Source organism: Tachyglossus aculeatus, chromosome 5 (assembly GCF_015852505.1).
Source record: "Tachyglossus aculeatus isolate mTacAcu1 chromosome 5, mTacAcu1.pri, whole genome shotgun sequence".
Classification (NCBI taxonomy): Eukaryota; Metazoa; Chordata; class Mammalia; order Monotremata; family Tachyglossidae; genus Tachyglossus; species Tachyglossus aculeatus.
The window spans coordinates 5,771,657-5,798,890 of record NC_052070.1 but is presented as its reverse complement, the minus strand read 5'-3'; the positions used below and the strand labels follow the sequence as shown (position 1 = coordinate 5,798,890).

At 44.8% G+C, this 27,234-nt stretch overlaps 1 protein-coding gene across 1 annotated transcript in view; it reads right to left on the bottom strand.

Annotated features, from left to right (window-relative positions):
• Positions 1-644: 644 nt before the first annotated feature.
• Positions 645-27,234, bottom strand: part of LOC119928425 (prion protein) — a 37,392-nt gene continuing 10,802 nt past the window's right edge. The window contains exon 2 of the mRNA XM_038746666.1: positions 645-2,141. Coding sequence (XP_038602594.1) covers positions 1,406-2,131 — 726 coding nt within the window. The 5' untranslated portion in view covers positions 2,132-2,141 and the 3' untranslated portion in view covers positions 645-1,405. The remainder of the gene's footprint in view (positions 2,142-27,234) is intronic.

Sequence of the window (27,234 nt, the reverse complement as noted above, 5' to 3'; positions counted from 1 at the left end):
TCAGGCTGGATATGGAGAAAGTACCAGTCTTCTAATGGATCTTAAGATGTTTGTCGGGCCCCCTGGCTGGTCTCAGGCTGGATACGGAGAAAGTACCAGTCTTCTAATCCATCTTAAGATGTTTACCGGGTCCCCTCGCTGGTCTTGGACGGACAGGGAGAAAGCCCCGGTCTTCTACGTTCTCCTAAATTTTCTTGGGACAGTCAGGGACAAGGTGACCACCATCTTTGCAAATCCAGTATCCATTCGCCTCCTTCGGCCACCCAAGACCAGCCCTGGCCCACTCGGTGGCCATAACCCTTGGAGAATAACGTTTGTGGCGGAGGGAGTGACGTCGGATCTGGGGGGCGAATTTTTCGATTCCGAAACGGGCGGCGACCCTATCGGGGAATCCTTTCGGAAATCGCGCCTTCCCAAACCCGAGGTGGTCTAGGATCGCTGAAGACAGCCACCCCGCCGTCGAATCCGATATGGGGTACCCCGCCGCGCACCCCAAACCCCTGTGGCAGAGGGGGCGTTTAGCTAATCCTGGAAGTGGATGGGCTTCTGGTAGCATCCGTACTCAGGTGCTATTTGGGGAAGGGGTGCAGATTTCTGGGGTGGTGGTATCCTCCCTCCACGGGGTCCAAGGAGTAAGGTGGGTTGGTCAATGTGGGGGTCCCACAGGCTCCCTCCGGGCTGGGCAGAAACACCCCTAAGCACGGGGCAGGTGGTTCTGAAAGGCGAAGGGGCCGGGATCCCCTACGATGGACCGGCCTGCTCGGAAATCACGGGCCGGAGGAAACGGAAACCATTCCCCGCCTCCCGCTTCATCCCCGTAAGACCCCCTAATTAGGGCCGGGGCCGTTCCAAGAGCAGTTCGGCCAAATCCGCCATACCGAGGCGGGAGCCAGTTTCCCCATTCATTCCATCGTATTTACTGGGCGCTTACCGGGTGCAAAGCACCGCGCTGAGCGCTCGGGAGAGCACAAGACAACAGCAAACAGACACGTTCTCTGTCCACAACGACCCAGCGGCCTAGAGGGACTGTAGAGCCTGTTACGTTGTTTTCTGGGATTCTCCCACGCGCTTAGTACAGTGCCCCGCTCACGGTAAGCGCTCAATAAATACGGCCGACCTACTGACGGATCCTTTTTTTTTTTCCCCCAATAATCGGTCAACGTTCTCCTCGAAACTCCACCCGAGGAGCAAACGGGGGCCGCGTGAGGGGAGGTCTCCCCGTTACAGGGGCCGAGCGGACGTGGCTTGAAGCGAGAAGGGGGGGGGGGGCGTTCACCATGCTCGGAGCACCGTACTAAGCGCTTAACCTAGAGGCGATGGAGAGGAGAACGGGAAAGGGCCGCCGAGGAGTCTTCCCTCTCCGCGGGAAGGTCCGGGAGACCCCCCGCCCCCGGCCTTTCCGGCCCTAGCCCACCACCAGGAAGAGCAGGAAGGAGAGGAGGCCGATGGCCGACGGGGAGGACAGGAGCGTCACGCCGGAGCGGGCCCGGTACTCGGCCTGGTACTGGTTGACGCACATCTGCTCCACGACGCGGGTCATGATCTTGACGTCGGTCTCGTTGAAGTTCTTCCCCTCGGTGGTGGTGACGGTGTGCTGGGTGACGGTGATGTTCACGCAGTCGCGGACGAAGCCGTCCTGGCTGCCGTACTGGTCGACGGGCCGGTAGTAGACCTGGTTGGGGTAGCGGTACTGGTTCTCCCGGTAGTAGCGATCCTCGTAGTCGTTGCCGAAGTGCATGGGGGGCCGGCTCATAGCGCTGCCGAGCATGTAGCCCCCCAGGCCGCCCACCACCGCCCCGGCCGCTGCGGCCCCGGCCACGTGCTTCATGCTGGTCTTGGGCTTGTCCGGCTTGTATTTATTATAGCCGCCGCCCTGGGGGTGACCCCAGCCGGCCCCCCCGCCCTGGGGGTGACCCCAGCCGGCCCCCCCACCTTGGGGGTGACCCCAGCCGGCCCCCCCACCCTGGGGGTGACCCCAACCCCCGGGGTTGGCCGGCTGGCCCGGGTAGCGGCTGCCACCGGTGTTCCAGCCTCCTCCGGGCCGGGGTTTGGGCTTCTTGGCCAGGGCTCCGGCGCTCCAGGTGACCACGGAGACGGCCAGGATCCAGTAGCTCAGGGGGATCTTCCCCATCGCGGCCGATCTGAAAAGACAATCAATCGTATTTAATCATCATCATCAATCGTATTTATCGAGCGCTTACAGTGTGCAGAGCACTGGACTAAGCGCTTGGGAAGTCCAAATTGGCAACATCTAGAGACAGTCCCTACCCAACAGTGGGCTCACGGTCTAGAAAGGGGAGACGGAGAACAAAAGCAAACATACTAACAAAATAAAATAAATAGAATAGATATGTACAAGTAAAATAAATAGAGTAATAAATATGTACAAACATCTATACATATATACAGGTGCTGTGGGGAAGGGAAGGAGGTAAGATGGGGGAGATGGAGAGGGGGACGAGGGGGAGAGGAAATAACGCCATAATAATAATTATGGTATTTGTGCGGCGCTTACTATGAAGATGGTAAATAGAATAGATATGTACGAGATAAACAGACTAATAAATAGGTACAAACATAATCTACATATATACATAGAGTAATAAATATGTACAAACATATATACATATATAAATACATATATACATATAAGACAAGCACAGGTTCCCGCCTGCGCTGGCCGCGTTTCAATCGTCAGACCCTGTGAGCTCCTTGCGGGCGGGGAACGTCACGCTCATACCAGTAATGAGAAGCAGCGTGGCTCGGTGGGAAAGAGCCCGGGCTTTGGAGTCAGAGGTCGTGGGTTCAAATCCCGGTTCCGCCAACTGTCAGCTGGGTGACTTTGGGCAAGACACTTCACTTCTCTGGGCCTCAGTTCCCTCATCTGGAAAACGGGGATTAAGACGGCGAGCCCCGTGGGACAACCTGATCACCTTGTAACCTCCCCAGAACAGTGCTTTGCACATAGTAAGCACTTAATAAATGCCATTATTATTATACAATAATAAACACCATTATCATATTATATAACAATATAATATAATATTATAGTATAATAATAATAATAATAATAATAATAATAATGATGATGATGATGGCATTTATTAAGCACTTACTCTGTGCCTGTTCTAAGCACGGGGGTAGATGCGCTCTATTTATTTTACTTGTACATATTTATTATTCTATTTATTTTGCTAATGATGTGCATCTAGCTTTATTTCTATTTATTCTGACGACTTGACACCTGTCCATGGGTTTTGTTTTGTTGTCTGTCTCCCCCTTCTAGACCGTGAGCCCGTTGTTGGGTAGGGACCGTCTCTAGATGTTGCCAACTTGTACTTCCGAAGCGCTTACTACAGTGCCCTGCACACAGTAAGCACCATACTAAGCGCTTAAGGAGAATTATATATCATAATACAACATAATATATAATATATAATAATAATATAATAATAATAATAATAATAATAATGGCATTTATTAAGCACTTACTCTGTGCCTGTTCTAAGCACTGGGGTAGATGCGCTCTATTTATTTTACTTGTACATATTTACTATTCTATTTATCTTGTTAATAAGTGTTAATAAAGCATCTAGCTTTATTTCTATTTATTCTGACAACTTGACACCTGTCCACGGGTTTTGTTTTGTTGTCTGTCTCCCCCTTCTAGACCGTGAGCCCGTTGTTGGGTAGGGTCTGTCTTTATATGTTGCCAACTTGTACTTCCCAAGCGCTTACTACAGTGCCCTGCACACAGTAAGTACCATACTAAGCGCTTAAGGAGAATTACATATAATAATATAACATGATATATAATATATAATAATATAATAATAATAATAATAATGGCATTTATTAAGCACTTACTCTGTGCCTGTTCTAAGCACGGGGGTAGATGCGCTCTATTTATTTTACTTGTACATATTTACTATTCTATTTATTTTGTTAATGATGTGCATCTAGCTTTATTTCTATTTATTCTGATGACTTGACACCTGTCCACGGGTTTTGTTTTGTTGTCTGTCTCCCCCTTCTAGACCGTGAGCCCGTTGTTGGGTAGGGACCGTCTCTAGATGTTGCCAACTTGTACTTCCCAAGCGCTTACTACAGTGCCCTGCACACAGTAAGCACCATACTAAGCGCTTAAGGAGAATTATATATCATAATATAACATAATATATAATATATAATAATATAATAATAATAATGGCATTTATTAAGCACTTACTCTGTGCCTGTTCTAAGCACGGGGGTAGATGCGCTCTATTTATTTTACTTGTACATATTTACTATTCTATTTATTTTGCTAATGATGTGCATCTAGCTTTATTTCTATTTATTCTGACGACTTGACACCTGTCCACGGGTTTTGTTTTGTTGTCTGTCTCCCCCTTCTAGACCGTGAGCCAGTTGTTGGGTAGGGACCGTCTCTAGATGTTGCCAACTTGTACTTCCGAAGTGCTTACTACAGTGCCCTGCACACAGTAAGCACCATACTAAGTGCTTAAGGAGAATTATTTATCATAATACAACATAATATATAATATATAATAATAATAATAATAATGGCATTTATTAAGCACTTACTCTGTGCCTGTTCTAAGCACTGGGGTAGATGCGCTCTATTTATTTTACTTGTACATATTTACTATTCTATTTATTTTGTTAATGATGTGCATCTAGCTTTATTTCTATTTATTCTGACGACTTGACACCTGTCCACGGGTTTTGTTTTGTTATCTATCTCCCCCTTCTAGACCGTGAGCCCGCTGTTGGGTAGGGACCGTCTCTAGATGTTGCCAACTTGTACTTCCCAAGCGCTTACTACAGTGCCCTGCACACAGTAAGCACCATACTAAGCGCCTAAGGAGAATTACATATCATAATATAACATAATATATAATATATAATAATAATATAATAATAATATAATAATATAATAATAATAATAATAATGATAATAATAATGGCATTTATTAAGCACTTACTCTGTGCCTGTTCTAAGTACGGGGGTAGATGCGCTCTATTCATTTTACTTGTACATATTTACTATTCTATTTATCTTGTTAATAAATGTTAATAAAGCATCTAGCTTTATTTCTATTTATTCTGACGACTTGACACCTCTCCACGGGTTTTGTTTTGTTGTCTGTCTCCCCCTTCTAGACCGTGAGCCCGTTGTTGGGTAGGGACCGTCTCTAGATGTTGCCAACTTGGACTTCCGAAGCGCTTACTATAGTGCCCTGCACACAGTAAGCACCATACTAAGCGCTTAAGGAGAATTATATATCAAAACATAATATATAATATATAATAATAATATAATAATAATAATGGCATTTATTAAGCGCTTACTATGTGCCTGTTCTAAGCACGAGGGTAGATGCGCTCTATTTATTTTACTTGTACATATTTACTATTCTATTTATCTTGTTAATGATGTGCATCTAGCTTTATTTCTATTTATTCTGACGACTTGACACCTGTCCACGTGTTTTGTTTTGTTATCTGTCTCCCCCTTCTAGACCGTGAGCCCGCTGTTGGGTAGGGACCGTCTCTAGATGTTGCCAACTTGTACTTCCGAAGTGCTTACTACAGTGCCCTGCACACAGTAAGCACCATACTAAGCGCTTAAGGAGAATTATATATCATAATACAACATAATATATAATATATAATAATGATAATAATAATAATGGCATTTATTAAGCATTTACTATGTGCCTGTTCTAAGCACAGGGGGTAGATGCGCTCTATTTATTTTACTTGTACATATTTACTACTCTATTTATTTTGCTAATGATGTGCATCTAGCTTGATTTCTATTTATTCTGACGACTTGACACCTGTCCACGGGTTTTGTTTTGTTGTCTGTCTCCCCCTTCTAGACCGTGAGCCCGTTGTTGGGTAGGGACCGTCTCTAGATGTTGCCAACTTGTACTTCCGAAGCGCTTACTACAGTGCCCTGCACACAGTAAGCACCATACTAAGCGCTTAAGGAGAATTATATATCATAATATAACATAATATATAATAATATAATAATAATAATGGCATTTATTAAGCACTTACTCTGTGCCTGTTCTAAGCACGGGGGTAGATGCGCTCTATTTATTTTACTTGTACATATTTACTATTCTATTTATTTTGTTAATGATGTGCATCTAGCTTTATTTCTATTTATTCTGACGACTTGACACCTGTCCACGTGTTTTGTTTTGTTGTCTGTCTCCCCCTTCTAGATCGTGAGCCCATTGTTGGGTAGGGACCACCCTCTATACGTTGCCACCTTGTGCTTCCCAAGTGCTTAGTACAGTGCTCTGCACACAGTAAGCGCTCAATAAATACGATTGAATGAATGAATGACTGAGTCCCAAGCCCGGGCTCTTGCTACTAAGCCACGTTACCGGTGTCAGAATTATTATTCTTATCCTCCCGCTGTTTCCCGCCGGGGAATTGAGATGACTTCATCAGCCAGCAAGGCTCATTACCCCAAATCCCCCTGCACCCGGCTCCACGACGCGTCCGCTGGGTGACCTTGAGCCAGTCACTTCACTTCTCAGCGTGGCCCAGTGGAAAGAGCCCGGGCTTTGGAGCCAGAGGTCATGGGTTCAAATCCCAGCTCCGCCAACTGTCAGCTGTGTGACTTCGGGCAAGTCGCTTCACTTCTCTGGGCCTCAGTTCCCTCATCTGTAAAATGGGGATGAGGACTGTGAGCCCCCCATGGGACAACTTGACAGCTTGTAACCTCCCCAGTGCTTAGAACAGGGCTTTGCACATAGTAAGCGCTTAATAAATGCCATTAGTATTATTATTGTTGTTATTATTATTATTATTATTATTATTATTATTATTATTATTATTCTCTGGGCCTCAGTTTACTTTTCCTCTTCTCCCACTCCCTTCTGCGTCACCCCGACTGGCTCACTTTACTCTTCCCCCCTCTCAGCCCCACACCACTTATGTCCACAGCTGTCATTTTATCAGCGCTTAGTGCTTTGCACATAGTAAGCGTTTAACAAATACCATTATTATTATTAATTTATGTGTATTCATGTCTGCCTCCCCCCATCTAGACTGTAAGCTCCTTGTGGGCAGGAAATGTGTCTGTTTATTATAATGATAATGATAATAATAATGATGGGATTTGTTAACCGCTTACTATGTGCCAAGCCCTGTTCTAAGCGCTGGGGTAGATACAAGGTAATAATAATAATGATAATAATAATAACAATAATAATAATGGTATTTGTTATGTCCTTACTATGTGCCAAGCCCTGTTCTAAGCGCTGGGGTAGATACAAGGTAATAATGATAATAATAATAACAATAATAATAATGGTATTTGTTATGTGCTCACTATGTGCCAAGCCCTGTTCTAAGCGCCGGGGTAGATACAAGGTAATACTAATAATAATGATGGTATTTGTTATGCGCTTACTATGTGCCAAGCCCTGTTCTAAGCGCTGGGGTAGATACAAGGTAATAATAATAATAATGATGGTATTTGTTATGCGCTTACTATGTGCCAAACCCTGTTCTAAGTGCTGGGGTCCACTGTTGGGTAGAGACCATCTCTATATGTTGCCAACTTGTACTTCCCAAGCGCTTAGTACAGTGCTCTGCACACAGTAAGTGCTCAATAAATACGATTGAATGAATAATAATAATAATAATCAATCAATCGTATTTATTGAGCACTTACTGTGTGCAGAGCACTGTACTAAGCGCTTGGGAAGTACAAGTTGGCAACATATAGAGACAGTCCCTACCCAACAGTGGGCTCACAGTCTAGAAGGGGGAGACAGAACAAAACCAAACACTAACAAAATAAAATAAATAGAATTGATATGTACAAGATAAATAAATAGAGTAATAAATATGTACAAACATATATACATATATACAGATGCTGTGGGGATGGGAAGGAGTGGTATTTGTTATGCACTTACTATGTGCCAAGCCCTGTTCTAAGTGCTGGGGAAGATAAAAGGTGGTAATAATAATAATAATAATAATAATAATAATAATAATAATAATAATAGTATTTGTTATGCACTTACTATGTGCCAAGCCCTGTTCTAAGCGCTGGGGTAGATACAAGGTAACCAGGTTGCCCCACGTGGGGCTCATAGTCTTCATCCCCATTTTACAGATGAGGGAACTGAGGCACAGACAAATGAAGTGACTAGCCCAAGATCATTCAGCAGACAAGTGGTGGAACTGAGATTAGAATCCATGACCTCTGACTCCGAAGCCTGGGCTCTTTCCACTAAGCCACACTACTTCTTGTATTGTCCTCTTCCAGGCGCTTAGTACAGTGCTCTGCACACAGTCAGTGCTCAATAAATACGAATGAATGAATGTTGAGTAGGGACCGTCTCTATATCTTGCCGACTTGTACTTCCCAAGCGCTTAGTCCAGTGCTCTGCACATAGTAAGCGCTCAATAAATACGACTGAATGAATGAATGAACGGGGATTGAGACTGTGAGCCACACATGGGCCTGGGATCAGGTTTAATTCAATTTGCTTGTATCCAACCCGACGCTTAGTACAGTGCTTGACACACAGGAGAAGCAGCGTGGCTCAGTGGAAAGAGCCCGGGCTTTGGAGTCAGAGGTCATGGGTTCTAATCCTGGCTCCGCCAACTGTCAGCTGTGTGACTTTGGGCAAGTCGCTTCACTTCTCTGGGCCTCAGTTCCCTCATCTGGAAAATGGGAATTAAAATTGTGAGCCCCCCGTGGGACAACCTGATCACCTTGTAACCTCCCCAGCGCTTAGAACAGTGCTTTGCACATAGTAAGCACTTAACAAATACCATTATTATTATTATTATTACAGGAAGCGCTTAAATACCACACATATTAAATGCAAGGACTGGTAGTGAGTGCGTGATTGTGCAGGGATTGTCTCTGCTTGTTGCCAAATTGTACTTCCCAAGCGCTTAGTACAGTGCTCTGCACACAGCAAGCGCTCAATAAATACGACTGAATGAATGAGATGAGAATTATCACTGCTCTTTTGCTGCCGGTGATTTGGACATATCCACAGACACGGAATCATTAATGTAGAGCGGCTCATATATCAAACGCTTTTTCCGTTACCACAGAAGGGGAAAAAGGAATCAATCAATAGTATCAGCGCTTAGAACAGTGCTTGGCACAGAGTAAGCGCTTAACAAGTACCATCGTTATTATTATCAAATGAACGCCTACTAAGTGCAGAGCATTGTAATAATAATAATAATATTTATTATTCTATTTATTTGGTTAATGATGTGCATCTAGCTTTAATTCTATTTGTTCTGACGACTTGACACCCGTCCACGTGTTTTGTTTTGTTGTCTATCTCCCCCTTCTAGACCGTGAACCTGTTGTTGGGTAGGGACCGTCTCTAGATGTTGCCAACTTGGACTTCCCAAGCGCTTAGTACAGTGTTCTGCACACAGTAAGCGCTCAATAAACACGATTGAATGAATGAATGAATAATAATATTGGTATTTGTTAATAATAATAATAATAATGCTGGCATTTGTTAAGCGCTTACTATGAGCAGAGCACTGTTCTAAGCGCTGGTGGGGGGGGGATACAAGGTGATCAAGTTGTCCCCCGTGGGGCTCACAGTCTTAATCCCCATTTTACAGATGAGGGAACTGAGGCTCAGAGAAGTTAAGTGACTTGCCCAAGGTCACAAAGCAGACGTGGCGGAGTCAGAATTCGAACCCGTGACCTGTGACTCCAAAGCCCGGGCTCTTTCCACTGAGCCACACTGCTTCTCTAAAACAGTGAAGCGCTTACTATGTGCCAAGCACTGTTCTATGCACTGGGATAGATACAAGGTAATCGGGTTGTCCCACTTGGGGCTCACGGTCTTCATCCTCATTTTACAGATGAGGGAACTGAGGCCCAGAGAAGTGAAGTGACTTGCCCAAGGTCACACAGCTGACAGGTGGCGGAGCTAGGATGAGAACCCATGACCTCTGACTCCAAAGCCACTGAGACTTGGACTTCCCAAGCGCTTAGTACAGTGTCCTGCACACAGTAAGCGCTCAATAAACACGATTGAATGAGTGAATGAACAATAATATTGGTATTTGTTAAGCGCTTACTATGTGCCAAGCACTGTTCTATGCACTGGGATAGATACAAGGTAATCGGGTTGTCCCACTTGGGGCTCACAGTCTTCATCCCCATTTTACAGATGAGGGAACTGAGGCCCAGAGGAGTGAAGTGACTTGCCCAAGGTCACACAGCTGACAAGTGGCGGAGCTAGGATGGGAACCCACGACCTCTGACTCCAAAGCCACTGAGACTTGGACTTCCCAAGCGCTTAGTACAGTGCTCTGCACACAGTAAGTGCTCAATAAACACGATTGAATGAGTGAATGAACAATAATATTGGTATTTGTTAAGCGCTTACTATGTGCCAAGCACTGTTCTATGCACTGGGATAGATACAAGGTAATCGGGTTGTCCCACTTGGGGCTCACAGTCTTCATCCCCATTTTACAGATGAGGGAACTGAAGCAAGGAGAAGTGAAGTGACTTGTCCAAGGTCACACAGCTGACAAGTGGCGGAGCCGGGATTAGAACCCATGACCTCTGACTCCCAAGCCCGGGCTCTTCCCACTGAGCCACGCTGCTTCTCGTCTGTACTGAACGCTTGGGAGATTCTCCGCCTTTAGACTGTATGCTCATGGCAGGCAGGGAAAGTGTCTACCGACTCTGCTATACTGGGCTCTCTCAACCGCTCAGTACAGTGCTCTGCACGCGGAAAGCGCTCAATAAATACGACAACGAACCAATGAATTATAAATGTAACTGGTGATCATCCCTGCTAGATGAGAGAGGAACAGTTTGGCTTAGTGGAAAGAGCCCGGGCTTGGGCGTCAGAGGACGTGGGTTCTAATCCTGGTACTGCCGCTTGTCAGCTGTGTGACTTTGGCCAAGTCACTTCACTTCTCTGTGCGTCAGTTCCCTCATCTGCAAAATGCGGATTAAGACTGCGAGCCCCCCGTGGGACAACCCTGCTTTTACGCCAGCGCTTAGAACAGTGCTTGGTAAATAGTAAGCGCTTAACAAATGCCGTCATTATCGTTATTATTATTATGGTGCTTGGCACATACTAAGCGCCTAACAAATATCACAATTATTCTCATTAATAATGAGTTTATCAGTTTAGAGGGGTAGGTATTGTCTCTCTTTGTTGCTGAATTGTACTTTCTGAGTGCTTAGTACAGTGCTCTGCACACAGTAAGGGCTCAATAAATGATTGAATGAACTGAATGAATGAATGACGTTTGAGGAGATCCATGGAATTCTGCAATGGAGTTGGGAGGGAATGTGCCTGCCCACTAGGGAATACTGTCCTCTCCCGAGCGCTCAGTACAGAGAAGAGAGGGGAGAAGCGAAGTTTGCATTGGGCCTAGAGGATTTTCACGGGTCAGGGTAATAATAATAATAATAATAATAATAATAATGATAATGGTATTTGTTAGGCATTTACTATGTGCCAAGCACTGTTCTAAGCACTTGGGACGATACAAGATGATCATGGGGTTAATAATGAGTTTATTAGTTTAGAAGGGTAGGGATTGTCTCTGTTGCTGAATTGTACTTTCTGAGTGCTTAGTACATTGCTCTGCACACAGTAAGGGCTCAATAAATATGACTGAATGAACTGAATGAATGAATGACGTTTGAAGAGATCCATGGAATTCTGCAATGGAGTTGGGAGGGAATGTGCCTGCCCACTAGGGAATACTGTCCTCTCCCAAGCGCTCAGTACAGAGAAGAGAGGGGAGAAGTGAAGTGTGCATTGGGCCTAGAGGATTTTCATGGGTCAGGGGAATAATAATAATAATAATAATAATAATAATAATAATAATAGCATTTATTAAGCACTTACTATGTGCAAAGCACTATTCTAAGTGCTGGGGAGGTTACAAGGTGATCAGGTTGTCCCATGGGGGGGCTCACAGTCTTAATCCCCATTTTCCAGATGAGGGAACTGAGGCCCAGAGAAGTTAAGTGACTTGCCCAAAGTCACACAGCTGACAAGTGGCCGAGTTGGGATTTGAACCCATGACCTCTGACTCCAAAGCCCAGGCTCTTTCCACTGAGCCACGCTGCTTCTCAATAATAATAATAATGATGATGATGGTATTTGTTAGGCATTTACTATGTGCCAAGCACTGCTCTAAGCACTTGGGACGATACAAGATGATCATGTTGCCCCACATGGGGCTCACAGTCTTCATCCCCATTTTCCAGATGAGGTAACTGAGGCACAGAGACTAATAATAATACTAATAATGATGGCATTAGTTTTAGTAAGCGCTTGGGAGATACAAGGTGATCAGGTGGTCTCACGTGGGGCTCACAGTCTTCATCCCCATTTGACAGATGAGGGAACTGAGGCCCAGAGAAGTGGAGTGACTTGCCCGAAGTCACACAGTTGACAAGCGATGGAGCTGGGATTCGACCCTATGACCTCTGACTCCCATCATCATCATCACCATCAATCATATTTATTGAGCACTTACTGTGTGCAGAGCACTGTACTAAGCGCTTGGGAAGTACAAGGTGGCAACATCTAGAGACGGTCCCTACCCAACAGTGGGCTCACAGTCTAAAAGGGGGAGACAGAGAACAAAACCAAACATATTAACAAAATAAAATAAATAGAATAGATATGTACAAGTAAAATAAATAAATAAATAAATAGAGTAACAAATATGTACAAATGTATATATATATATATTTGTACATATTTGTTTCTCTCTCTCTATATATATATAGAGTAACAAATATGTACAAATGTATATACATATATATATATATATATATATATATATATGTATATGTGTGTTGTGGGGAAGGGAGCCTAGGCTCTTTCCACTGAGCCACACTGCTTTTCTGAACCTCTTAAAAAAGGTATAAACCTTTCTGTTACGGGAGTGTCTGCTGTTGGGCAGGGACTGTCTCTATTTGTTGCCGATTTGTACTTTCCAAGCGTTTAGTACAGTGCTCTGAATAAAGTAGTATAATCTATAATTCTATTTATTAATTTTGATGGTATTGACAACTGTCTACTTATTTTGTTGTCTGACTCCCCCCTCTAGACAGTGAGCCCGTTGTTGGGTAGGGACTGTCTCTATCTGTTGCCAAATTGGACTTTCCAAGCGCTTAATACAGTGCTCTGCACTCACTAAGCGCTCAATAAATACGATTGAATGAATGAATGAACGTGAGCCTGTTGTTGGGTAGGGACTGTCTCTGTTGCCAAATTGGACTTTCCAAGCGCTTAGTACAGTGCTCTGCACTCACTAGGCGCTCAATAAATACGATTGAATGAATGAATGAATGTGAGCCTGTTGTTGGGTAGGGATTGTCTCTATCTGTGGCCAAATCGGACTTTCCAAGCGCTTAGTACAGTGCTCTGCACACAGTAAGCGCTCATAAAATACGACTGACTTCTAGACTGTGAGCCCATTGTCTTCCTGTTGGGTAGGGACTGTCTCTCTCTGTTACCAATTAGTACTTCCCAAGCGCTTAGTCAATCAATCAATCAATCAATCGTATTTATTGAGTGCTTACTGTGTGCAGAACACTGTACTAAGCGCTTGGGAAGTACAAGTTGGCAACATATAGAGACAGTCTTTTAGACTGTGAGCCCACTGTTGGGTAGGGACTGTCTCTCTATGTTGCCAATCTGTACTTCCCAAGCACTTAGTACAGTGCTCTGCACATAGTAAGCACTCAATAAATACGATTGATGATGATAAAAGCCCAGTAAGTGCTCAATAAATACGATTGAATGAATGAATAAGTAGGAGGGAGGAGAATGTAACCCCCCTTTTACGGCTGAGGAAACTGAGGCCCAGAGGAGTGAATGAATGAATCATCAATCATCATCAATCGTATTTATTGAGTGCTTACTGTGTGCAGAGCACTGTACTAAGCGCTTGGGAAGTCCAAGTTGGCAACAACTTGTATGAATGAATGAATAAATACAATTGAATGCACGAGGGTGTTGGTTTTTTTTTTTTAATAACCGCCGCTCTAAACTTATATAACCCATAATCATTCCAGGAGAAAATGCGAATTCCAGCTGCCTAAGAAGGGCAGGATAAGGAATGACGTGACAGGCATGTCGGGACCTGCGGCCTAGAAGAGCATCCGCCCTTTCTCCATGGAATGTCTTCCCGTTTGGGAGAAAACCGGTGATTTCCAGGCAGGGCCTAGCGTTTGTTTGTCTGATGCCATCTGTTAAGCGCTTACTAGGTGCCAACTGCTGTTCTAAACACTGGGATAGAGAGAAGATAATCAGGGCAGAGTCCCTGTGCCATAAAATAATAATAATAATAATAATAATAATAATAATAATAATAATAGCATTTGTGGCTCAATGGAAAGAGCCCGGACTTTGGAGTCAGAGGTCATGGGTCCAAAGCCCAGCTCCACCACTTGTCAGCTGTGTGACCTTGGGCAAGTCACTTAACTTCTCCGAGCCTCAGTTACCTCATCTGGAAAATGGGGATTATGACTGTGAGCCCCATGTGGGACAACCTGATCACCTTCTATCCCCCCAGCGCTTAAAACAGTGCTTTGCACATAGTAAGTGCTTAACAAGTGCCATTATTATTATTATTATTCTCTGGGCTTCAGTTACCTCATCTGTAAAATGGGGATTAAGACTGTGAGCCTCCTGGTGGGACAACCTGATCACTTTGTAACCTCCCCAGCGCTTAGAACAGTGCTTTGCACATAGTAAGCGCTTAATAAATGCCATTATTATTATTATTATTACTATGTGCGAAGCACTGTTCTAAGTGCTGGGGGGAGATACAAGGTGATCAGGTTGTCCCACGTGGGGCTCACAGTTTTTTAATCCCCATTTTACAGATGAGGTAACTGAGGCCCAGAGAAGTGAAGTGACCTACCCAAAGTCACACAGCCGACCAGTGGTGGAGCCAGGATTAGAACCCATAACCTCTGGCTCCCGAGCCTGGGCTCTTTCCACTGAGGCACGCTGCTTCTCATATGGGGCTCGCGGTCTAAAGCCCTTAGTACAGTGCTCTGCACACAGTAAGCGCTCAATAAATACGATTGATTGAATGAATAAGTAGGAGGGAGGAGAATGTAATCCCCCTTTTACGGCTGAGGAAACTGAGGCCCAGAGAAGTGAAGCGATTTGCCCAAGGTCACACGGCAAGCAACTGCAGCGTGGCTGAGTGGAAAGAGCCCGGGCTTGGGAGTCGGAAGTTCTTGGGTTCTAATCCCGGCTCCGCCGCTTGTCTACTGTGTGACCTTGGGTGAGTCACTTCACTTCTCTGGGCCTTAGTTCCCTCATCTGGAAAATGGGGATGAAGACTGGGAGCCCCACGTGGGACAACCTGATCACCCTGTATTCCCCCCCACCCGCCCTCCGCAGTGCTTAGAACAGTGCTTGGCACATAGTAAGCGTTTAACAAATACCAACATTATTATTATTATTAAAGAGCCGGGGCTTGGGAGTCGGAAGGTCATGGGTTCTAATCCTGGCTCTGCTGCTTGCCTGCTGTGTGACGCTGGGCAAGTCACTTAACTTCTCTGGGCCTCAGTTCCCTCATCTGTAAAATGGGGATGAAGACTGTGAGCCCCATGTGGGACATCCTGATCACTCTGTATCTATCCCAGTGCTTAGAACAGTGTTTGGCATATATTAAGCGCTTAACAAATGCCATTATTATTACTATTATTATTCTCTGTGCCTCAATTACCTCATCTGTGAAATGGGGATGAAGACTGTGAGCCCCATGTGGGACAACCTGATTACTTTGTATCTACCCCTGCACTTAGAACAGTGCTTGGCACATAGTAAGCGCTTAACAAATGCCATCATTATTATTTTTATTATTATAAACTGGTGGAGCTGGGGTGAGAACCCAGGTCCTCTGGCTCCCAAGCCCGGGCTCTTTCCATTAGGCCACGTTGTTGATCGTCTATCTCATTCATTCATTCATTCAATCGTATTTATTGAGCGCTTACTGTGTGCAGAGCACTGTACTAAGCGCTTGGGAAGTACAAGTTGGCAACATATAGAGATGGACCCTACCCAACAACGGGCTCACAGTCTAGAAGGGGGAGACAGACAACAAAACAAAATGTATTAACAAAATATAATAAATAGAATAAATATGTACAAGTAAAATAGAGACCAACATATATACATATGCGCTCAATAAATACGATTGATTGATTGATATATATATAGTCATTCAGTCAATCATATTTATTGAGCGCTTACTGTGTGCAGAGCACTGTACTAAGCGCTTGGGAAGTCCAAGTTGGCAACATATAGAGACGGTCCCTACCCAACAACGGGCTCACAGTCTAGAAGGGGGAGACAGACAACAAAACAAAACGTATTAACAAAATAAAATAAATAGAATAAATATGTACAAGTAAAATAGAGACCAACATATATACATATGCGCTCAATAAATACGATTGATTGATTGATATATATATATAGAGTCATTCAGTCAATCATATTTATTGAGCGCTTACTGTGTGCAGAGCACTGTACTAAGCGCTTGGGAAGTCCAAGTTGGCAACACATAGAGACGGACCCTACCCAACAACGGGCTCACAGTCTAGAAGGGGGAGACGGACAACAAAACAAAACGTATTAACAAAATAAAATAAATAGAATAAAAATGTACAAGCAAAATAGAGACCAACATATATACATATACGCTCAATAAATACGATTGATTGATATATATATATAGTCATTCAGTCAATCATATTTATTGAGCGCTTACTGCATGCAGAGCACTGTACTAAGCACTTGGGAAGTCCAAGTTGGCAGCATAGAGAGACGGTCCCTACCCAACAACGGGCTCACAGTCTAGAAGGGGGAGACAGACAACAAAACAAAACGTATTAACAAAATAAAATAAATAGAATAAATATGTGCAAGTAAAATAGAAAACAACATATATACGTATGCGCTAAATAAATACGATTGATTGATTGATTTATATATATATAGTCATTCAGTCAATCATATTTATTGAGCGCTTACTGTGTGCAGAGCACTGTACTAAGCGCTTGGGAAGTCCAAGTTGGCAACATATAGAGACGGTCCCTACCCAACAACGGGCTCACAGTCTAGAAGGGGGAGACAGACAACAAAACAAAACATATTAACAAAATAAAATAAATAGAATAAATATGTACAAGTAAAATAGAAACCAACATATATACGTATGCGCTCAATAAATACGATTGATTGATTGATTTATATATATATAGTCATTCAGTCAATCATATTTATTGAGCGCTTACTGCGTGCAGAGCACTGTACTAAGCACTTGGGAAGTCCAAGTTGGCAACATCTAGAGACGGTCCCTACCCAACAGCGGGCTCACAGTCTAGAAGGGGGAGACAGACAACAAAACATATTAACAAAATAAAATAAATAGAATAGTAAATATGTACAAGTAAAATAAATAGAGAAATAAATCTGTACTACTAACGTCTGTCTCCCTCTCTAGGCTGCGAGCTCACTGTAAAATGGGGATTAAGACTGGGAGCCCCCCGTGGGACAACCTGATCACCTTCATCATCATCAATCGTATTTACTGAGCGCTTACTATGTGCAGAGCACTGTACTAAGCGCTTGGGAAGTACAAATTGGCAACATCTAGAGACAGTCCCTACCCAACAGTGGGCTCACAGTCCAAAAGATCACCTTGTAACCTCCCCAGCGCTTAGAACAGTGCTTTGCACATAGTAAGCGCTTAATAAATGCCATTATTATCTCGCCGCCGATCCCTGCCCCACATCCTGCCTTTGGCCTGGAATTCTTTCCCTCCTCAAATCCCACACACCATCACTCTCCCTTCAACCCCTACTTCCCTACTGTGATGCCAATTTGTACTTCCCAAGCGCTTAGTACAGTGCTCTGCACATAGTAAGCGCTCAATAAATACGATTGATTGATTGATTGATTGATTGACTTCCCCACCGTCCACAGGAAACAATAAATGTCAGAATAACAACAATTAGGGCACTTGTTAAGTGCTTATTATGTGCCAGGCATTGTACTAAGTGCTGGAACTTATATGTTGCCAACTTGTACTTCCCAAGCGCTTAGTACAGTGCTCTGCACACAGTAAGCGCTCAATAAATACGACTGAATGAATGAATGAAGGGAACAAACTAACCCTCCTGAAAAAAAAAAGGTGTATAGTAATAATCATGGTATTTGTTAAGCGCTTAGTATGTGCCAGGCACTGTACTAGGCACTGGAAAAAACAAACCCTCCCGAAAAAAGAGAAGTTGAATAATAATAAGCATGGTTTTTGTTAAGCGCTTACTATGTGCCAGGCACTGTACTAGGCACTGGAAAAAACTAACCCTCCCGAAAAAAGAGAAGTTGAATAATAATAATCATGGTTTTTGTTAAGCGCTTACTATGTGCCAGGCACTGTACTAGGCACTGGAAAAAACTAACCCTCCCACAAAAAGAGAAGTTGAATAATAATAATGATGGTATTTGTTAAGCGCTTACTATGTGCCAGGCACTGTACTAAGCGCTGGAAAAAACTAACCCTCCCAAAAAAAGAGAAGTTGAATAATAATAACCATGGTTTTTGTTAAGCGCTTACTATGTGCCAGGCACTGTACTTGGCACTGGAAAAAACTAACCCTCCCACAAAAAGAGAAGTTGAATAATAATAATGATGGTATTTGTTAAGCGCTTACTATGTGCCAGGCACTGTACTAAGCGCTGGAAAAAACTAACCCTCCCAAAAAAAGAGAAGTTGAATAATAATAATGATGGTATTTGTTAAGCGCTTACTATGTGCCAGGCACTGTACTAAGTGCTGGAAAAAACTAACCCTCCCAAAAAAAGAGAAGCTGAATAATAATAATGATGGTATTTGTTAAGCGCTTACTATGTGCCAGGCACTGTACTAAGCGCTGGAACAAATTAACCCTCCAGAAAAACAAGTTGAATAATAATAATCATGGTATTTGTTAGGCACTTACTATATGCCAGGCACTGTACTAAGAGCTGGAACAAACGAATCCTCCTGAAAAATGAGAAGCTGAATAATAATTATGGTATTTGTTAAGCGCTTACTATGTGCCATAAGCGCCGGAACAAACTAACCCTCCAGAGAAAAGGAAAGTTGAATAATAATAATGATGGCATTTGTTAAGCGCTTACTATGTGCCAGGCACTGTACTAAGTGCTGGAACAAACTAACCCTCCTGTAAAAAGAAAAGTTGAATGATAATAATGATGGCATTTGTTAAGCGCTTACTATGTGCCAGGCACTGTTCTAGGGTTTCTCCTTAGAGAGTGCGTGGCTTAATGGAAAGAGCCCAGGCTTGGGAGTCAGAGGTCATGGGTTCAAATCCCGGCTCCGCCAATTGTCAGCTGTGCGACCTTGGGCAAGTCACTTCACTTCTCAGGGCCTCAGCTCCCTCATCTGTAAAATGGGGATGAAGACTGTGAGCCCCATGTGGGACAACCTGATCATCATCATCATCATCAATCGTATTTATTGAGCGCTTACTATGTGCAGAGCACTGTACTAAGCGCTTGGGAAGTACAGATTGGCAACATATAGAGACAGTCCCTACCCAATAGTGGGCTCACAGTCTAAAAGGGGGACCTGATCACCTTGTAATAATAATAATAATAATGATGATGGCGTTTATTAAGCGCTTACTATGTGCAAAGCACTGTTCTAAGCGCTAGGGAGGTAACAAGGTGATCAGGTTGTATCTTCCCCAGTGTTTAGAACAGTGCTGGGCACATAGGAAGCGCTTAACAAATGCCATTATTTATTATTATCTAGATGGCTCAGAAGGGAGGAGGCGACGTGTGGATTTTTCCTGCCTGTTGCAATCCTGCTATTTAAAGAGCGTCTGGGCAGAGGGGCTGATGGAGCGTAGGGGGGATTTCAGCCGGCCGCCCCCAAGACAGGGGCTGAAGGAAGAAGGGCCCACCTCCAGTGCTTAGAACAGTGCTTTGCACATAGTAAGCGCTTAATAAAGGCCATCATTATTATTATTATTCTCCTCTCTCCCTACCCACCCCGCTCTCTAGCTAGCTGATTTGCCTCTGGCTCCGCTTCTGTCTCTTCTTGTGTCTCTGCATCAGTCTCTCTCTTTGTCTCTTACTCTGTCTCTGCCTCTTGCTGTGTCTCTGGATCTGTCTCTTGTGGTGTCTCTGGATCTGTCTCTCTGTCTGCCTCTTACTGTGTCTCTGGATCTGTTTCTCGGTCTCTTGCTGTGTCTCTGTGTCTGTCTCTCTGCCTCTTACTGTATCTCTGTCTCTCTCTTGCTGTGTCTCTGTCTCTGTCTCTTACTGTATCTCTGTCTCTCTCTTGCTGTGTCTGTCTGTCTCTCTGCCTCTTACTGTCTCTGTCTCTTTGTCTCTCTTCCTGTGTCTCTGTGTCTGTCTCTCTGCCTCTTACTGTATCTCTGTCTCTCTCTTGCTGTGTCTCTGTCTGTCTCTCTGTCTCTTACTGTATCTCTGTCTCTCTCTTGCTGTGTCTGTGTCTGTCTCTCTGCCTCTTACTGTGTCTCTGCCTCTTTGTCTCTCTTCCTGTGTCTCTGTGTCTGTCTCTCTGCCTCTTACTGTATCTCTGTCTCTCTGTCTCTCTCTTGCTGTGTCTCTGTGTCTGTCTCTCTGTCTCTTACTGTATCTCTGTCTCTCTCTTGCTGTGTCTGTGTCTGTCTCTCTGCCTCTTACTGTGTCTCTGCCTCTTTGTCTCTCTTCCTGTGTCTCTGTGTCTGTCTCTCTGCCTCTTACTGTATCTCTGTCTCTCTGTCTCTCTCTTGCTGTGTCTCTGTGTCTGTCTCTCTGTCTCTTACTGTCTCTCTGTCTCTCTTGCTGTGTCTCTGTCTCTCTTTTGCTGTGTCTCTGTGTCTGTCTCTCTGCCTCTTACTGTGTCTCTGCCTCTTTGTCTCTCTTCCTGTGTCTCTGTGTCTGTCTCTCTGCCTCTTACTGTATCTCTGTCTCTCTGTCTCTCTCTTGCTGTGTCTCTGTGTCTGTCTCTCTGTCTCTTGCTGCCTCTCTGTCTCTCTTGCTGTGTCTCTGTCTCTCTTTTGCTGTGTCTCTGTGCCTGTCTCTCTACCTCTTACTGTGTCTCTGTCTCTCTGTCTCTCGCTGTGTCTCTGTGTCTGTCTGCCTCTTACTTTCTCTGTCTCTCTGTCTCTCTCTTGCTGTGTCTCTGTGTCTGTCTCTCTGCCTCTTACTGTGTCTCTCTCTGTCTCTCTCTTACTGTCTCTGTGTCTCTCTCTGCCTCTTACTGTATCTCTGTCTCTCTCGCTGTGTCTCTGTGTCTGTCTCTCCACCTCATACTGTGTCTCTGTGTCTCTGTCTCTCTCTTGCTTTGTCTCTGTCTCTGTGTGCCTCTTGCTGTGTGTCTCTGACTCATGTCTCTGTATTCATTCATTCAATTGTATTTATTGAGCACTTACTGTGTCTCTATATCTGCCTCTGTCTCTTGCTGCATGTCTGTCTGTCTCTTTCTGTGTCTCTGTGTCTGTCTCTCTGTCTGCCTCTTGCTGTGTCTCTGGATCTGTCTCTCTTTCTGTCTCTTGCTATGTCTCCGTATCTGCCTCTTGCTGTGTCTCTGTACCTGTCTGACTGCCTCATCTGTCTCTACCTGTCTCTCACCATGTTTCTGTATCTGTCTCTTGCTCTGTCTCTGTATGTCTCTGGATCTGTTTCTCTGTCTGCCTCTTACTGCATCTCTGTCTCTCTCTTGCTTTGTCTCTGTATCTGTCTCTCTGTCTACCTCTTGCTGTGTCTCTGACTCTCGCCACATCTCTGTATCTGTCTCTTGCCATGTCTCTGTATCTGTCTCTCTGTCTGTCTCTCACCACATCTCTGGATCTGTCTCTCCATCTCTTGCTCTGTTTCTTCCTCTCTGTCTGCCTCTTACTGTGTCTCTGGATCTGTTTCTCTGTCTCTTGCCATGTTTCTGTATCTGCCTCTCTGTCTGTCTCTTGCTGTGTCTCTGTCTCTGTCTCTCTGTCTGCCCCTTGCTGTGTCTCTGGATCTGTCTCTATCTCTCTTGCCACGTCTCTGTATCTGTCTGTCTCTTGCCTTAGACTGTGAGCCCACTGTTTTTAGACTGTGAGCCCACTGTTGGGTAGGGACTGTCTCTATATGTTGCCAACTTGTACTTCCCAAGCGCTTCGTACAGTGCTCTGCACACAGTAAGCGCTCAATAAATACGATTGATTGATTGCCATGTCTCTGTATTTGTCTCTTGCTGTGTCTCTGTATCTGTGTTATCTCTTGCTGCATCTCTGTATCTGTCTCTTGCCATGTCTCTGTACCTGTTTCTCTATCTCTTGCTGTGTCTCTGTATTTGTCTCTCTGCCTCTTGCTGTTTCTCTGTCTCTCTGTCTCTTGCCATGTCTCTGTATCTGTCTCTGTCTCCTGCCATGTCTCTGTATCTGCCTCTCTGCTGTGTCTTGCTGTGTCTCTGGATCTGTCTGTCTGTCTCTTGCTCTGTCTCTGTATCTGTCTCTCTGTATCTTGCGGTGTCTCTGGATCTGCATCTCTGTGTCTGTCTCTTGCTGTGTCTCTGGATCTGTCTCTGTCTCTTGCTATGCCTCTGTATCTATCTCTCTGTCTCTGGATCTGTCTTTCTGTCTCTTGCTGTGTCTCTGTATCTGTCTCTCTGCCTCTTGCTGTTTCTCTGCCTCTCTGTCTCTTGCCATGTCTCTGTATCTGTCTCTGTCTCCTGCCATGTCTCTGGATCTGTCTCTCTGTCTGTTTCTTGCTGTGTCTCTGGATCTGTCTGTTGTCTCTTGCTGCATCTCTGTCTGTCCATCTCTTGCCATGTCTCTGCATGTGCCTCACTGTCTGTCTCTTGCTGTGTCTCTGGATCTGTCTCTTGGTCTGCCTCTTGCTGTGTCTCTGGATCTGTTTGTCTCTGGCCGTGTCTCTGTGTCTGTCTTTCTGCCTCTTGCTGTTTCTCTATCTCTGTCTCACGCCACATCTCTGGATCTGTTTCTCTGTCTCTTGCCCTGTTTCTGTCTCTCTGACTCTTACTGTGTCTCTGTATCTGTTTCTCTGTCTCTCGCCCTGTTTCTGTATCTGCCTCTCTGTCTCTTGCTGCGTCTCTGTCTGCCTCTTACTGTGTCTCTGTATCTGTCTCCTGCTGTGTCTCTGTCTGTCTCTCTGTCTGCCTCTTGCCGTGTCTCTGTATCTGTGTTATCTCTTGCTGTGCCTCTGTCTCTGTCTCTTGCCATGTCTCTGTATCTGTCTCCATCTATCTCTTGCCATGTCTCTGTCTCTGCCTGTCTGCCTCTTGCTGTGTCTCTGTATCTGTCTTTCTGTCTGTCTCTTGCTGTGTCTCTGTATCAGTCTCTGTCTCTTGTTGTGTCTCTGGATCTGTCTCTCTGTATCTGTCTCTTGCTGTATCTCTGTATCTGTCTCTGTCTCTTGCTGTGTCTCTGTATCTGTCTCTGTCTCTTGCTGTGTGTCTGTATCTGTCTCTGTCTCTTGCTGTGTCTCTGTATCTGTCTGCCTCTTGCTGTGTCTCTGTATCTGTCTTTCTGTCTGTCTCTTGCTGTGTCTCTGTATCTGTCTCTGTCTCTTGTGTCTCTGTATCTGTCTCTTTCTGCCTCTTGCTGTGTCTCTGTATCTGTCTTTCTGTCTGTCTCTTGCTTTGTCTCTGTATCTGTCTCTGTCTCTTGTTGTGTCTCTGTATCTGCCTCTTGCTGTATCTCTGTATCTGTCTCTGTCTCTTGCTGTGTCTCTGTATCTGTCTCTCTGCCTCTTGCTGTGTCTCTGTATCTGTCTCTGTCTCTTGCTGTGTCTCTGTATCTGTCTCTCAGCCTCTTGCTGTGTCTCTGTATCTGTCTTTCTGTCTGTCTCTTGCTGTGTCTCTGTATCTGTCTCTGTCTCTTGTATCTCTGTATCTGTCTCTTGCTGTGTCTCTGTATCTGTCTCTGTCTCTTGCTGTGTCTCTGTATCTGTCTCTCTGCCTCTTGCTGTGTCTCTGTCTCTGTCTCGCTGTGTCTCTGGATCTGTCTCTGTCTCTTGTTGTGTCTCTGGATCTCTCTGGATCTGTCTCTGTCTCTTGCTGTGTCTCTGTATCTGTCTCTTGGTGTGTCTCTGTATCTGTCTCTGTCTCTGGATCTGTCTCTCTGGATCTGTCTGTTTCTTGCTGTGTCTCTGCATCTGTCTCTGTCTCTCGCTGTGTCTCTGTATCTGTCTCTTGCTGTGTCTCTGTATCTGCCTCTGTCTCTCGCTGTGTCTCTGTCTCTGTCTCTTGCTGTGTCTCTGTATCTGTCTCTTGCTGTGTCTCTGTATCTGTCTCTGTCTCTTGCTGTGTCTCTGTATCTATCTCTGTCTCTTGCTGTGTCTCTGGATCTGTCTCTTGGTGTGTCTCTGGATCTGTCTCTGTCTCTGGATCTGTCTCTCTGTATCTGTCTGTCTCTTGCTGTGTCTCTGTATCTGTCTCTCGCTGTGTCTCTGTCTCTTGCTGTGTCTCTGTATCTGTCTCTTGCTGTGTCTCTGGATCTATCTCTGTCTCTTGCTGTGTCTCTGGATCTGTCTCTTGGTGTGTCTCTGGATCTGTCTCTGTCTCTGGATCTGTCTCTCTGTATCTGTCTGTCTCTTGCTGTGTCTCTGTATCTGTCTCTCGCTGTGTCTCTGTCTCTTGCTGTGTCTCTGTATCTGTCTCCTGCTGTGTCTCTGTATCTGTCTCTGTCTCTCGCTGTGTCTCTGTATTTGTCTCTAGCTGTGTCTCTGTATCTATCTCTGTCTCTTGCTGTGTCTCTGTATCTGTCTCTCTGTCTCTTGCTGTGTCTCTGTCTGTTATCTCTTGATGCATCTCTGTCCGTCTCTTGCTATGTCTCTGTATCTGTCAGTCTGTTTCTTGCCATGTCTCTGTCGGTCTCTTGCTGTGTCTCTGTATCTGTCTCTCTGTTTCTTGTGATGTCTCTGTATTGTACTTACCAAGCGCTTAGTACAGTGCTCTGCACACAGTAAGCGCTCAATAAATACGACTGAATGAGTGAACTTGGGCAGACCCTGTGTGCAGTATGTAAAGTCGGATCCATCCACCTGAATTCGGAGCGTCTAAGACTTGAATATTGTTGGGCTGCTCAAAGAGCAGAAGCCCCCGGCCCCCCAAATAATAATAATAATAATAAATTGTGGCATTTGTTAAGCGCTTACTATGGGCCAGGCACTGTACTGAGCGCTGGGGTGGATACAAGCAATTCAGGTCGGACACCGTCCCCCGTGGGGCTCACAGTCTCCATCCACATTTTACAGATGAGGGAACTGAGGCACAGAGAAGGGAAGTGACTTGTCCAAGGTCACGCAGCAGATAAGCAGCGTGGCTCAGTGGAAAAGAGCCCGGGCTTTGGAGTCAGAAGTCATGGGTTCAAATCCTGACTCTGCCAATTGTCAGCTGTGTGACTTTGGGCAAGTCACTTCACTTCTCTGGGCCTCAGTTTCCTCATCTGTAAAATGGGGATGAAGACTGTGAGCCCCCTGTGGGACAACCTGATCACCCTGTAACTTCCCCAGCGCTTAAGACAGTGCTTTGCACATAGTAAGCGCTTAATCAAGAAGCAGTGTGGCTCAGTGGAAAGAGCCCAAGCTTTGGAGTCAGGGGTCATGGGTTCAAATCTTGACTTTGCCAATTGTCAGTTGTGTGCCTCTGGGCAAGTCACTTCACTTCTCTGGGCCTCAGTTACCTCATCTCTAAAATGGGGATGAAGACTGTGAGCCCCCTGTGGGACAACGTGATCACCCTGTAACTTCCCCAGTGCTTAAAACAGTGCTTTGCACATAGTAAGCGCTTAATAAAGAAGCAGTGTGGCTCAGTGGAAAGAGCCCAAGCTTTGGAGTCAGGGGTCATGGGTTCAAATCTTGACTTTGCCAATTGTCAGTTGTGTGCCTTTGGGCAAGTCACTTCACTGGGCCTCAGTTCCCTCATCTGTAAAATGGGGATGAAGACTGTGAGCCCCCCGTGGGACAAGCGCTTAATCAAGAAACAGTGTGGCTCAGTGGAAAGAGCCCGGGCTTTGGAATCAGAGGTCATGGGTTCAAATCCCAACTCTACCAATTGTCAGCTGTGTGACTTGGGGCAAGTCACTTCATTCATTCATTCAACCATATTTATTGAGCGCTTACTGAGTGCGGAGCACTGTACTAAGCGCTTGGGAAGTACAAGTTGGCAACATATAGAGACGGTCCCTACCCAACAGTGGGCTCACAGTCTAGAAACTTCGCTTCTCCGGGCCTCAGTTTCCTCATCTGGAAAATGAGGATTAAGACTGTGAGCCCCCCGTGGGACAACCTGATCACCTTGTAGCCTCCCCGGCACTTAGAACAGTGCTTTGCACATAGTAAGTGCTTAATAAATGCCATTATTATTATTATTAAGTGGAACCGGGATTAGAACCCACGACCTTTGGGCTCCCAGGCTTGGGGTCTAGCCATGACAACATGCTGCTTCTCAAACTATACCAACCAATCAATATATGTATATATGTTTGTACATATTTATTACTCTATTTATTTATTTATCTTGTACATATCTATTCTATTTATTTTATTTTGTTAGTATGTTGGTTTTGTTCTCTGTCTCCCCCTTCTAGACTGTGAGCCCGCTGTTGGGTAGGGACCGTCTCTATATGTTGCCAACTTGTACTTCCCAAGCGCTTAGTACAGTGCTCTGCACACAGTAAGTGCTCAATAAATACGATTGATGATTGATGAATCAATCAATCGTATTTATTGAGCTCTTACTGTGTGCAGAGCACTGTACTACCAACCACTCTCCCCCAAGCCCCCCTAACCACAACGGTTTGCAGAACGTACCCCCTAAAAGACCCAGCGCCCCTTTATTCGCTCACCACGTCTTATAAACCTCTCTCCCAGCAACGCTTGTTGTAGGCAGGAAATCATCATCATCAATCGTATTTATTGAGCGCTTACTATGTGCAGAGCACTGTACTAAGCGCTTGGGAAGTACAAATTGGCAACACATAGAGACAGTCCCTACCCAACAGTGGGCTCACAGTCTAAAAATGCCAATAGTGAGGAAATATTTCTGACATATTCATTTGTTCCACTGGATTTATTATATACGTGTATAGAGAGCTTACTATGTGCCAAGCACTGCTCTAAGCACTCGGGGAGATCCAAGGTCATCAGGTTGTCCCACGTGGGGTTCACA